General features: G+C 38.6%; 1 protein-coding gene across 2 annotated transcripts in view; it reads left to right on the top strand.

The window, feature by feature from the left end:
• Window positions 1-727: 727 nt before the first annotated feature.
• The window catches only part of LOC145978628 (lipase member I-like), a 34,337-nt gene continuing 20,612 nt past the window's right edge, over window positions 728-14,452 (top strand). The window contains exons 1-3 of one of the 2 annotated variants that reach the window (XM_083111499.1): window positions 728-1,246; window positions 6,756-6,920; window positions 10,002-10,264. In XM_083111499.1, coding sequence (XP_082967625.1) covers window positions 1,150-1,246; window positions 6,756-6,920; window positions 10,002-10,264 — 525 coding nt within the window. In that variant the 5' untranslated portion in view covers window positions 728-1,149. The remainder of the gene's footprint in view (window positions 1,247-6,755; window positions 6,921-10,001; window positions 10,265-14,452) is intronic. The other variant, XM_083111416.1, reaches the window with a different exon arrangement.

The following is a 14,452-nucleotide window of genomic DNA, read 5'->3' on the forward strand; positions in this document are numbered from 1 at the left end:
CCTGCACTATAGTCCACTGTCCTGCAGATTGAAATATCCTCTATAAGAAATTGCAGCATTATTTACACTGTAGCATTAAAACCACCCAACACTCACACAAATCCTACCACACGTTTTCTAGAGGGTCCCAAACCTCTTCATATTCAAATAAGAGCTGAGATAATTTTTCTGCACCTTCTACGTGTTGCAGGTTATTTTCGATTTTGAGCTACGCTGTGAGAAGGTAGTAAATTTTTCTTTTAATTATTAAACACAAAGGGGTCCAAGAACTTTACCAGGGGGTGAGACAAAGGGGGCATTATCCCCTTGCCATAAAAGCCACCTCTTTTGTCGTGCAGACTGCAGCGTATACAGTGTATGAATTAAACGCCGCCATTATTTGGAGGGATTTGTGAAGTTCATTTCTCATATCGTGGACATGCTTGTCAATATAGGAAACAACAAAATAAAGTAACATTAACACCCCTAAAGTAGAATACAGAACACGCCATTAGAACATCAACAACAAAGGTCATGAACACCTGCACGTGCCTTCTTTCCATCGTGTTTGTCATGCCAGAGTAATCATGACCTGGATAATACAGAAATGAATGAACCTCTCTTCCTCTTTCATAACACTGTCACTTTCTATTCTTGAAATTAGATCTTTTACATGGAATTTTCCACTTCTAAATATCCTCCCCTCACAACACACCCACTGCGCAATCTTTTATGAGCCATCCACCCGCATCCCCGAGAACTTGAAACCAATAATTAAGTTTATGCACCTGTGACGGTTGCAGGGGGATGAGCGTGTGGCAATGTAGCCAGATCGATGCAATTACGAACGGCTAAAACGAGAAGTTTCAAACGTAACCTACATGGAACAAGAAGGGCTGGAGTGAGCGGCTTGTGGAAGGTAACACATCATAAAACACGAACCGTTACATCACGGGCTAAAATGCAGGCTCTTGAACAAGGAAGAGAAAAATCGTTACGTAAAAATAGCAAACAATGCTCGAAACTAAATGAAGAAAGGATTAGCGCGAACACCTAGGGCCCTGGCAGTGAAAGTGGCTCCGGCGTGGCTGAGAGGACTGTTGTGTGTCTTCAGATATCGACTCGAAGACGAACTGGACGGTGGTGTGCAAGGAACCGCACCTTCTTAAGATGTTCAGCTCTACTGTAGTTCGGGTTCTGACAGCCATTTCTTTAGGCCTAATTCTCGCCAGTGCATCAATCGAAGAAGAACGGGATCTAGAAGCTGGTAAGTGTAACGTTGTTCCGGTACATCTATTATTATTACATGATACACGTGTGTGTCGCCAGAAATTTTTGTAAGGGGGAGAGTCAGGCTGTTAGCAAAACTTGAATTGTAGACAATGACGTGCCCAGGATTTTTGAAAAGGGGGTTGCTTATACCTTTTCTAGTAGTCTGCCCTCATTTTGCCATCTATTCCTTTGACATACTTTTTTTTTTTGACATACTGAGCCAAATGGGGCTGGGTTATGATCCCCCCCACTTTGGCACGCCTTAGATTTTAGACTTGATTTGATCTTTGTTATTTAGCGTTTATAATCTTTGTTACTTTCTGCCAGTTTTGTTAGGTTAATTGCGCGATGAGGATGAGTGATGATATTGACTGATTGATTCATTTGATGTTTTAAGACCACTTTATGCACAGTAAGGCTAATCGGGACTAGATCTACAGTTTAAAATGGGATCCGAACCACTATCAGCCTCCACTCCACCGGGTATCGAACCCCGGACCCCTTGATTACAAGGCGACGACGATGAATGATGATATCAATGAAGGGACGCTCAAAGGACACTCATGTCAAGTTTGGGATTCGATCCCGAGACACATGGCTTCGTAGCGCGCTGTGCTAACCACTCCACTACGGAGGTCGGCTTGTTTGAATAGTAGAAATAATAATAATTAATATTATTATCATAAGACAACTACTATTATCAACCAATAAAATAAACCCACTTAAGTACAAACTTATTTATTATTATTATTATTATTATTATTATTATTATTATTATTATTTGAGAGACTTTTCTGATGAGTGACTATCCAGCACAAATGTTCCATTATTGTACATTTCATACAGATAGTCTACTGCAATGCATAGTAATTCTATTTTGTTATTGTTATCCACCTGAATCAAGAAAATTATTTGAAAGTTGAGAGGAAATTTTAGTTAAAATGCTTATGTTATGCGACTTATCACATAAAAATTGATATTTTCTTAAAATTTAGAACACTCTCTCAGGGAAACATTCATTTTTTGGATGAATTGGTATCTTATCAAAGCATCAAGTTCTGGCCTGGTTTCTATATTTTGCCCTTTTACTCGTATTTACGTCATACGCAGTGTGGTATTTAAGAAATTTCCATTTGGAGGGGGAAATTCTACTGACTGACCAGGGGCAGCATGAGATATGACTTCATGCCATATAACATATCCCCCCATGGATAAAATTTAGCAAGCAGAGGGGGTGCACAAGTACCCAGAAGGGGGAAATCCTCCATCCCCCTACAAACCACCCTGGTCATAAGCACAAGATTCTTGCATTTTTCTGTAATCAAATAAATTATACTGGGAGTGGGGTGGTCAAACTCATGTCCAAATTTACTACAATTTTTTTTCCGGTTCGGTGGTCACGTCCAAAGTATAAACCAGTCACTCGACTTCTACTGCCGAGGGCATCCTTGCCATTTAGCAATTTTCTGTAACAGCACCTTCACAGATTTCTCTTTTCATAGAAGGAAATATTCATAAAATAAAAGAAAAATGCATTACCCAAAGCTTAATGTCACGTTGCACATGTAATTTTTGCGCTTTGGTGCGTACTCGATGACACTTCATTACGTAACAGTTCTGTATAAATACATTTCAAGTTCTGAAGATATTCGTATACTGGAAGAATGAACCTTTGTAAAATACCTTCCAGATGTATTGCGCAATATACCGAGTGGCCAGAATTAAAGTTACCCAACTCAGAGCCCTCTGTAGCCTGTTTGAGGCATCGTAGAACTCTGAAATTTGGTGAATCCACTATGCAGACAATGGGAAAGAGGATGGCGATAAAAAAAGATAGTGCAATTTTCCGCCATCAGGTTGAAATGTGGCGCTGTAGTTCCATGATTGGTTGTAATAATGACGTAAACTGCTCCAATTGGTTATGGATTTGCCTTTACCTTGCAATCTTGCAATAAACGAGGGATTATTTTCTCGCAACTTCTAGCCACTAACAAGTGTCTTTGTAATTAATAACTCAGCTACATCACTTAACGTGTAATTATTTGTACAACCCATGATGGAAGTACAGCGCCACATTTCAACCTGGTGACGGAAAATTGAACTTTTTTATCGCCACCCTCTTCCCCCACAGTGGATTCACCAAATTTCAGAGTTCTACAATGCCTGAAACAGGCTACAGAAGGCTTCGAGTTGGGTAACTTTAATTCTGGCCACCCGGTATAAGGGTTCAAACGAGCAGGACTGACTTGCATAACAATATCAACGGCAATGTAAATACGAGATAAGAAATGTAACAATTCTTCTCAGGAGTACTGCTAGTGAAGAAAGTACAACACGATTGATCGAGTTGACTGAATTAGGTTATTTTACGTTGAATGTCTGCCATTTTTGGCTAATTGCGACGATAAGAATGAATGATGATGATATGATGAAATTGATGGAGGGACACTCACAAAGAACACCTATGGGTCTCGACCCACGGACCCCTGGAATTTGTTGTTTATTTAAAGTTGGTAAAATGCTAATAATGTGCGCGAATATGTGGTTACAAGCTGTCATTTGTAAACACCGAGAGCTTTACTCCTTGCGCATTCCGAGGTTTGCTCTTTGTTTACAAAACAGACGATTTCCGAGAGGTGGCGTTGGAATCAAACAGGATGGATACAATCAGTACACAGACTAGCAATAAGATCTCCAATGACTTTTCTTACTGTATTATTAGCATTTTACCAACTAGGACGACGTTTACAAACAATGAAGTCAGTGGAGGCTTGCAATCTCGAAAACGGCTCTTTGCGGAACAATTTTTACTGATACTTTTTTTGCTTCTATTATCGTGTACTTTCACCTGTGTCAGTTTGCGCTATTACTTATGAGACACCCTGTATATATATACACACATTAATATAAAAATCGCCCACTCGAAACTTCATCCTTAAATACGTCATGTAATTTAAACAAAACTGGTATTTTCTCCGTAAGTACAGTGGCTAGCAATGAAAATGCTGAAATGCTCGCTTCCCTGCAAGGCATGTGTGCCGCTCTATAGCGATAAGTGGATTTTAGCAGCAAATTTTTAATAGCAACTTCTACCACCACCGTAGAGTTAGACAATACTCGTAACACCTTGCAGGAAAGCGGGCATTTTATGGTCTAGGTGTACCATTTATATTGCCGGTGATTGTACATGTGTAACAGTGGAACATTTACACTCATTTATTACAGTATTGAGAGACAGGATGTTACGTACAAGCAGACTGAAAGGTGTGCGATAATAATTACGCTTCAAGAGGCAGTTGAAAAACTGAAAGCAAACATCTTATTTTGAACGTTTTACAAGCAGTGACTCGTCCCACTTTCCGAAAACTCGCCTCATTCAGTGCACAATGGGAAAACAGCCGAGCGCTGTTGCCATGTTAAAAGGAACGTTTGAAGTTAAAAGAACACTTCGGGGAAAACCTCAACTTTAAAGTTCATTTACATAACGTCCGGAGCATGGCTTGCAAACAAACCCGACTGAAACGCTACAAAAGAGCTTTCTTTGTTAACTTTATGTGTCATAACCGCAACAAATGTGTCCCATTAGATCCTAAGCAACATGGTCAAATGTTTGACGAAACGTTATCTCAGCGTTTGCTTTCTTAGCTGCTTCGGTTTATGATGAAACCACGACAGTCTAACGGAAAATGTCATTGATGGTGGCAGTTCTGTACTGCCCTGGGGTGTAAGGAATATTCTTTCCGGAAGTACATACGGCGTGTTCTGTATCGCCGAATGCCCCAGAGACAAATATCTCTCCTAAGCAAAATGTTCGGCGAAATGGGAATTCCCGTTTTGCTCAATCACCTTTCGCCGAATATTCTGAGACGAGGGAATTTTTCTCTCTGCCGGGAAATTTCAGGAACCAAAGGGGGAAAAATATTTCAACTAAGCCAAAAACTCATTATTAGAACTAGGATTTGTATGTAATTACATATTCTATTCCTTTCTAGATACATACCTTGAACACGAAAATGTCAACGAATTATGTAACTGACATCATTGTGCATAAGTTTTATGTTACATATTTTTACATATTTGCCAGGATATTACATATTTTACATAATTGCTAATTTACTTTACATAAAACAAGATATCTCGGAAATTTGTTTCCTATCTTGATCCTTTTCCCTATATTTTCGGTCTCTGAAACATGAAGAAAATTTGTATCTCATGTGATGTCATATTTTCTAATCAATGAGATGCCTAGTGCTTACGGTCACCTAAAATTGATTGCCAACTCGAAAGACAGGCTAAAGACACACAAAAAAAACAAAAAAAGAAACTGGATCTGTTATTTATCGAAAGATGCTGGAGTTTCTCTCCCTTCCTTTTTCTGTTAACATATTTTCGTTTCGCTTTTAGATTTAGGCAAAGCACCTAGAATCTTGGCATCGGTTGACAAGAAAGCTACTTTCCTGTACGTAGCGAGTTACAAAATATCTTCCCTTGTACAAAAAAGTACAAGAGTAGCTATGTATTTCCATTCAATTGTTCTTTCTGTAGACGCTTTTTTCTTTAACAATTTATTTCGAAAGTTATGAAGAGCTCTCGAACATATTCTACAATAATTTGCGATGTGAAAAGTGTAATTAATAATTGACAAAATTGGTTTCTTAAATATGTGCACGTTGTTGTGCTTTTTTGAGTTTATAAATTTGATACAAATTTTGATTTGAACAACTTATGTTTTTAAAATTACGTTGAATATATTCAAATAAAATAAATATCTAGCAGAATTCTTGAAATTGCTTGGATGCTCAATTGTTATTAATATTACATATTCTATGATACTGCATATTTAGCTACATATCCTTTTGAAAATACATATTAGGTACAGTCACGGACACTTCTGGGTTGTAAAAATCCCATTGAAAGCTAACGGTATCGTTACAACCCAGGAGTGTCCGTGACTGTACATATTTTGTACTTTGATATTACATAAATATCCTGGCTCTACTCATTATACATTTCCATTGGCGATCAAAGTGAATGTATACTAGATTTAGATAATCAGATATCAGAAACTCGTTGTAAATGCAAAGAATGTTTTATTTGCAGAATCACAGTACAGGATTTCATCCACACAGAATTTTGACGTTAATCATGCAAATGCACTTCCAATAAGATCTGCCTTCCGCTGGTTCACACATGTAAATCGTCATCCATTTATTTTTCGATTGATCACTGACTGTGTGTAATTTGCTTGCAAGAAACTGTAAAAGTAACTTACAATTACTTTTCAAGTACCAGTAACTGTAACTGAGATACATTTTAAAATAAGTAACTTTACCCGTAGCTCGGTTACTTTTCGCTCAGTTACTTTTAAAAAGTAACTTTCCGAACCATGATAGTCAGATATGCTATGATACATGAGCGTCAGGAAGAAGTGGGGGGGGGGGGGTTACGAACAGGCCATCGTATCATCTGCTTGAGGTTTCTTAACTCAAATATTATTTTTCCAGCTAAACCCAAGGATCTGGAGCCCAACGACTCCTCTGACTCAGCTGACTTGGTAAGCATCCGCATCACCTTACCAGATTCCCCCAGACAAAACGCCGCAGGAACGCTCTTGGGTCGGAGGCTACAGAACAGGCGACTGCGTCGAGGAAGGCAGTTCGTCTGTTACGGTGAGTACAATGAATGAATTAATTAATATTTTTGAGTGTGTAGGTTGGTTATCTTGTACCCTTCAAAGTGTACGAGGGAAATTCGTCTTTTCTAAAATTTTTACCTTAAAATTAAAAAAAAGGGTGTAAAAAGTCCCTTGAGAGAGGTTAAAAGTGCAAGGTTGTAAAGGGTAAGGAGACACTAAAAACTTTCTAAAATAACAGTGAAAGAGGCGCGCTCTTCTCAAAGAGCTAAGCACATTGTCAAAACACTCATCATCTCTGTTGTAAAGAATAACGTCTTATTTACACCGTCGACATCTTCTCCGTATATACATCTTTCCGTTGCAATCCATTAACAACTGTTCCCGGTTGTATTGGTTGCCCCAATACAGAGAAATGTACTTAACAGGACTTCACTCTACGAGCGCACTATTTGGCATAGCGCTAATAGAGGCATAGAGGTCCCTATACAAACGGAGCCAACACTCTGTGCATCTGTATGCATCCATCTGGCTCAGTAAAAAACTGTCTCAATCCATCGGGCCTTGTATCGGAGTATCTGAGAGAGTCGCAACTGTCTGAGAGTCTGAGAGAGACCGTAACAAGTCGGAGCCCGGTATTTATACCTCCGACAAACTGGCCCGCCCCCAACCAGCGGGGCAAGGCCCTATTGTTACTTTTGAAACAGAGATGCTTAGAAGTTGAATGTAGCTTAATCCCTTATGGACCATTTACACGAGGCCAATTGTGAAGACATTCCACTAAGCCAATCCAACATTGGCATCGTGTGAATGGAATGTCTACAGCCATTGTCTCAAGCCACTGCATTAAATTAGAATGGTTTCAACGTTTTCGGCGCCAGTAGTCATTGGATTGGGCCTGGTTTATATTGGTCGAGTAGACGGGAGAGTAGCTAGAGCGAGTAGAGCAAAACGAGCTACTCTCCCCGTGTAAATAACTGGGGAGAGTACTGGAGCCAGTAGTCAGGACACTCGAGTGGCTTGGCTGTCCACGGAGGACAGCGACTCGACCAAGTTGCTTCCTCTCCCATCGATTTTTTCACTCGCGCGTAAACTCGACAGACCACTCGATCAAAGTAAACGCTTCTGAGGAGAATATGGAGTATGTGCGGTGGTAGAATGTTGTGATTTTGCATATTTTTTTAAAAAAATCAACCATCAATAGAAGGTGTTCGAAGTCCGACAACATAAAGTTTGTAGAGACGTAGGAGAAGTAAAATTGAAAATAAAAAAGAAATTACGTTCTACGTACAACCAAGAACAATTGAAAATAGAAAATCAAGGAAATTAGTTTTCTTTGTAGACTTGTTCTCGTGCATTTTTGTATTCATTTCTCGTAAAAAGTAAGTGTCTCAACTGTTTTAGAACTTTTCTTTTAAATCGCCAACGACGTAGACGTGTCCATATTGTCAAAAGAGCACCAAACAGCTGCAGCCACTATCCCACTTTGCTAGAAAGTGTGCAAACAGCTACTCGCCACATAATGGTCGAGTCGAGCAGACAAACCAGTAACTCGTCCCAGTAACTCTCCTGCTTAGTCGACCAACGTAAACCAGCCTTTACACAGAACTGAACAGCAATAAGCTTGAGTTCTGCCAACTGCGTTCACCAGATTACAGTTTCGTGACTGAAACGTGCATTGATGACGCTGCTGATGAGGGAGTCAAAGAGGGAGTGTAAAGTGTTGGAACTTTGAAATATTCCTCTGTCGATTTTGCCACATATCACGACTCCTCTTCAAGCATGAAATTTTCTTCGAGCCTCGCATGAAAATCCGTTAAAAATCAGTGTCCGAGACAACCGGAAACAAAGAACAGATGCTCGCTGCAAATCGTGGACACTTACGCAAGTTACATTTCAAATCATAATTTCTGTTTGTACATCTTTTAACTGTGCTAATTATTTCTCCAAGCTCCTAACTTATTTCCACAATCGTTTCCAGTATTACAAAGAACTTCCTAATACTCCTCTGAAACTTGCAAAAAAACATTAAACGTTCGGAACCGTTATCGCTAATTTCCAAGAACTTAAATAAAGAAAATGATTATGTGTCTCAGTGGCGTATTCTCCACGTTACTGCGTTTACCATCGGCAAACCAACTTTTTCATGTATTTTTATATATAGCTGCAATATATGTGTAATTGCTCATTATTTATTATGCAAACTAATAAAACAAACTTCTAAACAATAATTTATGTGAATTATTTAAAGAACTTAAAGACTGGTTTATGTACATCACTGATCGTTCTCCATCGCCCCCTTCTGACGACCGGATATCCTCTCCCCGATTGCACGCGGGGAGGGCGAGGGAGTCGAAGCGAGTAGCTACTTAAGGCTCGACTGGACCTTTGGCAGCCGTAAGGGCGATTTTTTTTTCAAATTTTCTTCTTCATTCGAAAAACCGCTGTAATATTCCAAAATATTAAAAATTACATACTCTTATAGAGCATTGACGTGAATTTTCGAGTAGTTTGCTTTCGCTGTTATTTAGATATTCTCAAAAGTTTCGCGATTACGTAAAATCTATTAAACTATTGATAATATCTAGATAACAGTGAAAGCAAACTACACGAAAATTCACGCCAATGCTCTAGAAGGAATTCTAAGCTGATGCATTTTTTCATATTTTCAAATATGAAAGAGGTTTTACAAATGAAGAGGAAAATTTGAAAAAAAAAATTGCCCTTTCGGCTGCCAAAGGCCCAGTCGAGCCTTAAGAACACGCGACCCGTGGGATTATTTCCACCGCTACAAACAAAACTGCTTGTTCATTCCTGCTTTCTGTGTCTCGCTTGGCAGGATCAGTGTTGCTACGCGAAGGGAAGTGTAGGGGAAGGTAGGTCCAATTTCAGGTAAAAAGGTGGATTTTATGAAAAATATAGAACTTGCCGAAAATTTTGAAGTTGTGGGACCTCTGTTTTTGTTTTACTTGTATGACTGCATTAATGTTTTATTTCTATTACATCTAATTAATCTAGATGAAGGGTGTATAATGAATATGTAAATACAATAAGAATTGTTACGGTAAATCAGGCCAAATTTTCGGAATACGCCAATGATACGTCTATGTACACACAGATGACGTGGGATGTGTCGCCGTTGGTAGGAACTTATCCAGAAACCGGCTACTCCGAGACAACTTCGAAGCCCTCGACACGGAGTTCCTCCTCTACACAAGATCGAACCCTGAGGACGGCCAACGGCTGAAATTCGAGAAGGCAGAGTCGCTGAAGGAGTCGAACTACGACCCCAAGAAGCCTACCAAGTTCATTATCCATGGGTTCAGAGGGAGCGGGAAACTCAAGAGGCCAATAGCCAACAAGGATGCTTTCTTGAGGAAGGTCTGAACCGATATCGTTTGTATTGTTAAGGTGCTTTGGTTAGAAGGGATCAGTAGTTCCCAAAATGTTTTAGGCTACCGTATCTTATTTCCAATTGTTAATGTTAATTCTACTGTGAAATGTCTTACCCGACTCTGGTAAACTATTTACACAATAGCCATTCCAACAAAAAATATCGTTTATAGCAGAGAGCATATATATATATATATATATATATATATATATATGGAAATATAGACCAATAACTCTGTTATATGAAATGTATAAAATGTATGCTATCTTTTTGAGCAACTGACTAAATGAGTTTTTAGAACATCAAATTGGTGATTATCCAATGGGCTTTAGATATAACCGATCAACCATAGACAATATTTACATCATACGACAGATATATGGAAAATGTCACGAATTTAATATCGAGCTACATAATGTGTTCACAGATTGTACCCATCCATGCGTTTGATTCTATTAAAAGATCATTAATCCCTGAATGTCTATTACACTTTGACATTCCAGTAAAACTAGTAAACCTGATCCAGATTACATTGCAGAATACTAGAGCCAAAGCGAAAATTCAAACTGATCAGTAAGATCATTATTAAGTAAAATCCGGAGTGAAACAAGGTGACCTTTTGTCAGCACTTCTATTCAGCATCGTGATGGATGTGATAATATCCAAATTAATACCAGACTAAAACAGCTATCTGCCTATGCTGATGCCTATTTGCTCTGTATATAAACGACCTCCCGACGGTGCTTAACTGCTGTAAATACCATATCTATGTCCGCGATTTTCAGTTATATTTCTCTTTCCCCCCGCAAGAAATACTGCATGCAATAGAAATTGCGAACAATGACCTTAAACAAATAAGTACTTGGTCTGCACATCATGGCTTACATCTAAACCCGACTAAAACTCAGTGTATTCTTGTAGGCTCCCCTAGAATTTTGAGCAAAATAGATAAATCTAGCCTCCCTAAACAACGTTAATGATACGCATCTGACCTTCTCCACTACTGTTAAGAATCTGGGTGTGATACTCAACCACCATCTCACCTGGACAGAGCACGTTTACTCTGTATCTAGAAGAGCTTTCGGTGCATTGCATTCACTCTATCGGCTCAAAAACTTCCTCCCTGAACGCATAAAAATTAAACTGGTCCAGTCTCTTGTATTTCCCATTGTTGACAATTGCGACATTGCTTTCTTGGAGCAAGCTAAACGACTGCAGCGAATTCAAAATGCCTGCATCAGTTTCGTTTTCAATCTAAAATATTCAGAGCATTTGACATAGTACTTTGCGAAGGTCGAGTGGCTTAAATTAAGCGATAAACGTATTTTTCATAAGTTAATTTTACTGTAGAAAATCCTCCAAATAAAAGACCCGCAATATCTCCATAACCGATTTCAACATCTTTCCGACTTTCACAGCCGCAACACCAGATCGCGCGAAAGGTCTCTGCTCTCCATTCCACTCCACAAATCCAACTTTTATGCAAATTCTTTTACTATTACCTCAGCAGGCCGTTGGAACAAGTTGCCACCTGAAATTCATGTCTCTTCCTCAATTGTGACGTTCAAAAAATTGTTAAAGTTACACATACTATTATATAATGAAAATTAAATGTTTGATTTCCCTAATAATATGGCGGGTGCAGAGGATGATAGAAGGACGTAAGGCATAAATATGATTTAACTTAATAGTTAAGATGAATTATCGTCAATGTAGGTATACCGTTTTGGACTGGGTTTAAGTAAGTGTAATGTTGGACTGTGCTTAAGTAAGTGTAATGTTATGTATTTGCTCGTACGTGTGTAAGGGCAAAAATATGTACGAGGGTGTACCCAAAAAAACCCGGAGTATTTTGCGCAGGGCGGAGCATCCATAGTACGAATTTTTCCCGCTAGGCAAGCGTCGAACAACTCATTCTGAGTTCAGTACACGCAGTGGCTTCGCTGGGGAAGGTTGTCTCTGGTCACGGTGATTTTTATCGTAAAAACCGTTTCGCTCGCACCTAGTGTTGCCCACGAGACGAGACTTTGGCCTGTCTCGTCTCGTGGAAATGCTGTGAAATGCTGTCTCGTCTCGAAAATATTCGTTTGTCTCGGGACACATGATCAATCTCGTCTCGTCTCGAATTTTTAAAAGCCTGTCCCGTCTCGTCCCGTGGGCAACACTACTCGCACCTCGTTTTTTGTGATGGCCGATGTAAGGGAACAGCGTGCGGCTGTGACATTTTGTTTCCTGCTCGGGCAAAAAGGTGGCAGAAACTGTTGTGATGTTACAAGGACAGCGCTATGGGGAAAACTCAAGTGTACGAGTGCACAAGTTTTTGGCAAAAAACAGCATGACTCTCTTGCCTCACGCCCCTTACTCACCTGACCTGGCTCCGTGCGACATGTTTTTGTTTCCCCGAATGAAGAGGGACATGAAGGAACAGCAATTTGACAACATTGAAGAAGTGAAGAAAAAAAAACGAGGAAGGATCTGTCAGCCATCACAACAAATGAGTTTGAAAAGTGTTTCCAAGAATGGAATCACAGATTGCACAAATGTATTATTAAGTGTCATGGAGAGTACTTTGAAGGTGATAAGGTTGTTTTGTAAAAAAAAAAAAAAAAAAAAAAAAAAAGAGCTTTTAACAAAAAATCCCGGTTTCTTTTGGGTACACCCTCGTAGGTGTGAGTGTGTGTGCCCGTATCTATAGGTTAGATTCTTCTTCTTATAAGGCGCTACAGCTCTTTATGGGCTTTGGCCTGCTCAATTACATCCTTCCATTCTTCTCTACTCAACACACATTTCTTCCAGTTCTGTGTCTTCAGTTTTCTTATGTCATTTCTGACATCGTCTATCCATCTGGCTTTGGGCCTTCCTTGTGATATTGTAGCAATAGGTCTCCAATTGTAAATTTGTTTCGCAATTCTTTCTTCGGGCATTCTTTCAATATGACCCAACCAGCTCAATCTTTGTGTTTTGATAAATCTTCTTATATTCTTACTCTTTATTAATGTTTCAAGCTCTTCGTTTGTTTTTATTCGCCATATATTATTAGATTGTCTCGTTGGGCCATATATTTTCCTTAATATCTTTCTTTCAAATACCATTAGTTTTCGAATTATATCTTCTTTCAGCACCCAGGTTTCACAGCCATATGTAACCACAGGTCTTATTATGGATTTATACAGCTTTAATTTTATTTTTCTGGAAACTAGTTTGGATTGGAATATCCTCTTATTCGCATAAAATGCTCTATTTCCAGCTGCAATCCTTTCTTTAATTTCTTCTTCGATTTCATTGTTTCCATTTACTATTGACCCGAGATATTTAAATGACTGTACCTGCTCTATGTGCATTGTATCTATATCCTCTTTTTGTTGTTGGATTTTTCTTCTTGTACATCTCATATACTTTGTCTTTTTTTCGTTCACTATTAGTCCATATTTCATTGCCTGTTGCTTTAGTTTCACTAGTGAGTCCACCATTGATTGCTTAGTTCTTGTAGTAATTACTATATCGTCTGCATATGCACAGATCTGTCTTAATCTTATTGAAATGTTTCCTCTGATTTCCAACTTCTGAATTACTTCATCCATGACTATGCTAAATAAAGTTGCTGATAATGGGTCTCTTTGTTTTACTCCTCTATTTATTGCAAATTTCTGACTAAAATCATTGTTTCCTTTTACTACTGCTGTAGTGTTTTGTAATGTCAACTTTATTAATCTTATTAGTTTGTTTGGGACATTAATTTTCTTTAGACATGTAGGAATTATATTTCTATTTACTGAGTCAAATGCTTGCATAAAATCGATAAATATGTTATGCAATTCAATATTATATTCATAACATTTTTCATATATTTGTCGCAGTATGAATATATTATCAACTGTAGATCTATTTGGTCTAAATCCCATTTGATATTCACCCAATTTGTTTTCTGTAATTTCAGAGATTCTATTTTGTAGAAGAATTGCAAAGATTTTGTATGCGACATTCAGAAGCGTAATTGGTCTGTAGTCTGTAGTTATTACACTGCAACCTGTCTCCTTTTTTAAAAATTGGGCAAATGATACCATGTAGCCATTCTTGTGGCATTTCCTCTTTATTCCATATGTTGAGTATCAAATTATAAATTTTATTCCTTATCATATATCCTCCGTGTCTTATCAGTTCTGCTGTGATATTAT

This window comes from Lepisma saccharinum, chromosome 1 (assembly GCF_977018435.1).
Source record: "Lepisma saccharinum chromosome 1, izLepSacc3.1, whole genome shotgun sequence".
NCBI lineage: Eukaryota > Metazoa > Arthropoda > Insecta > Zygentoma > Lepismatidae > Lepisma > Lepisma saccharinum.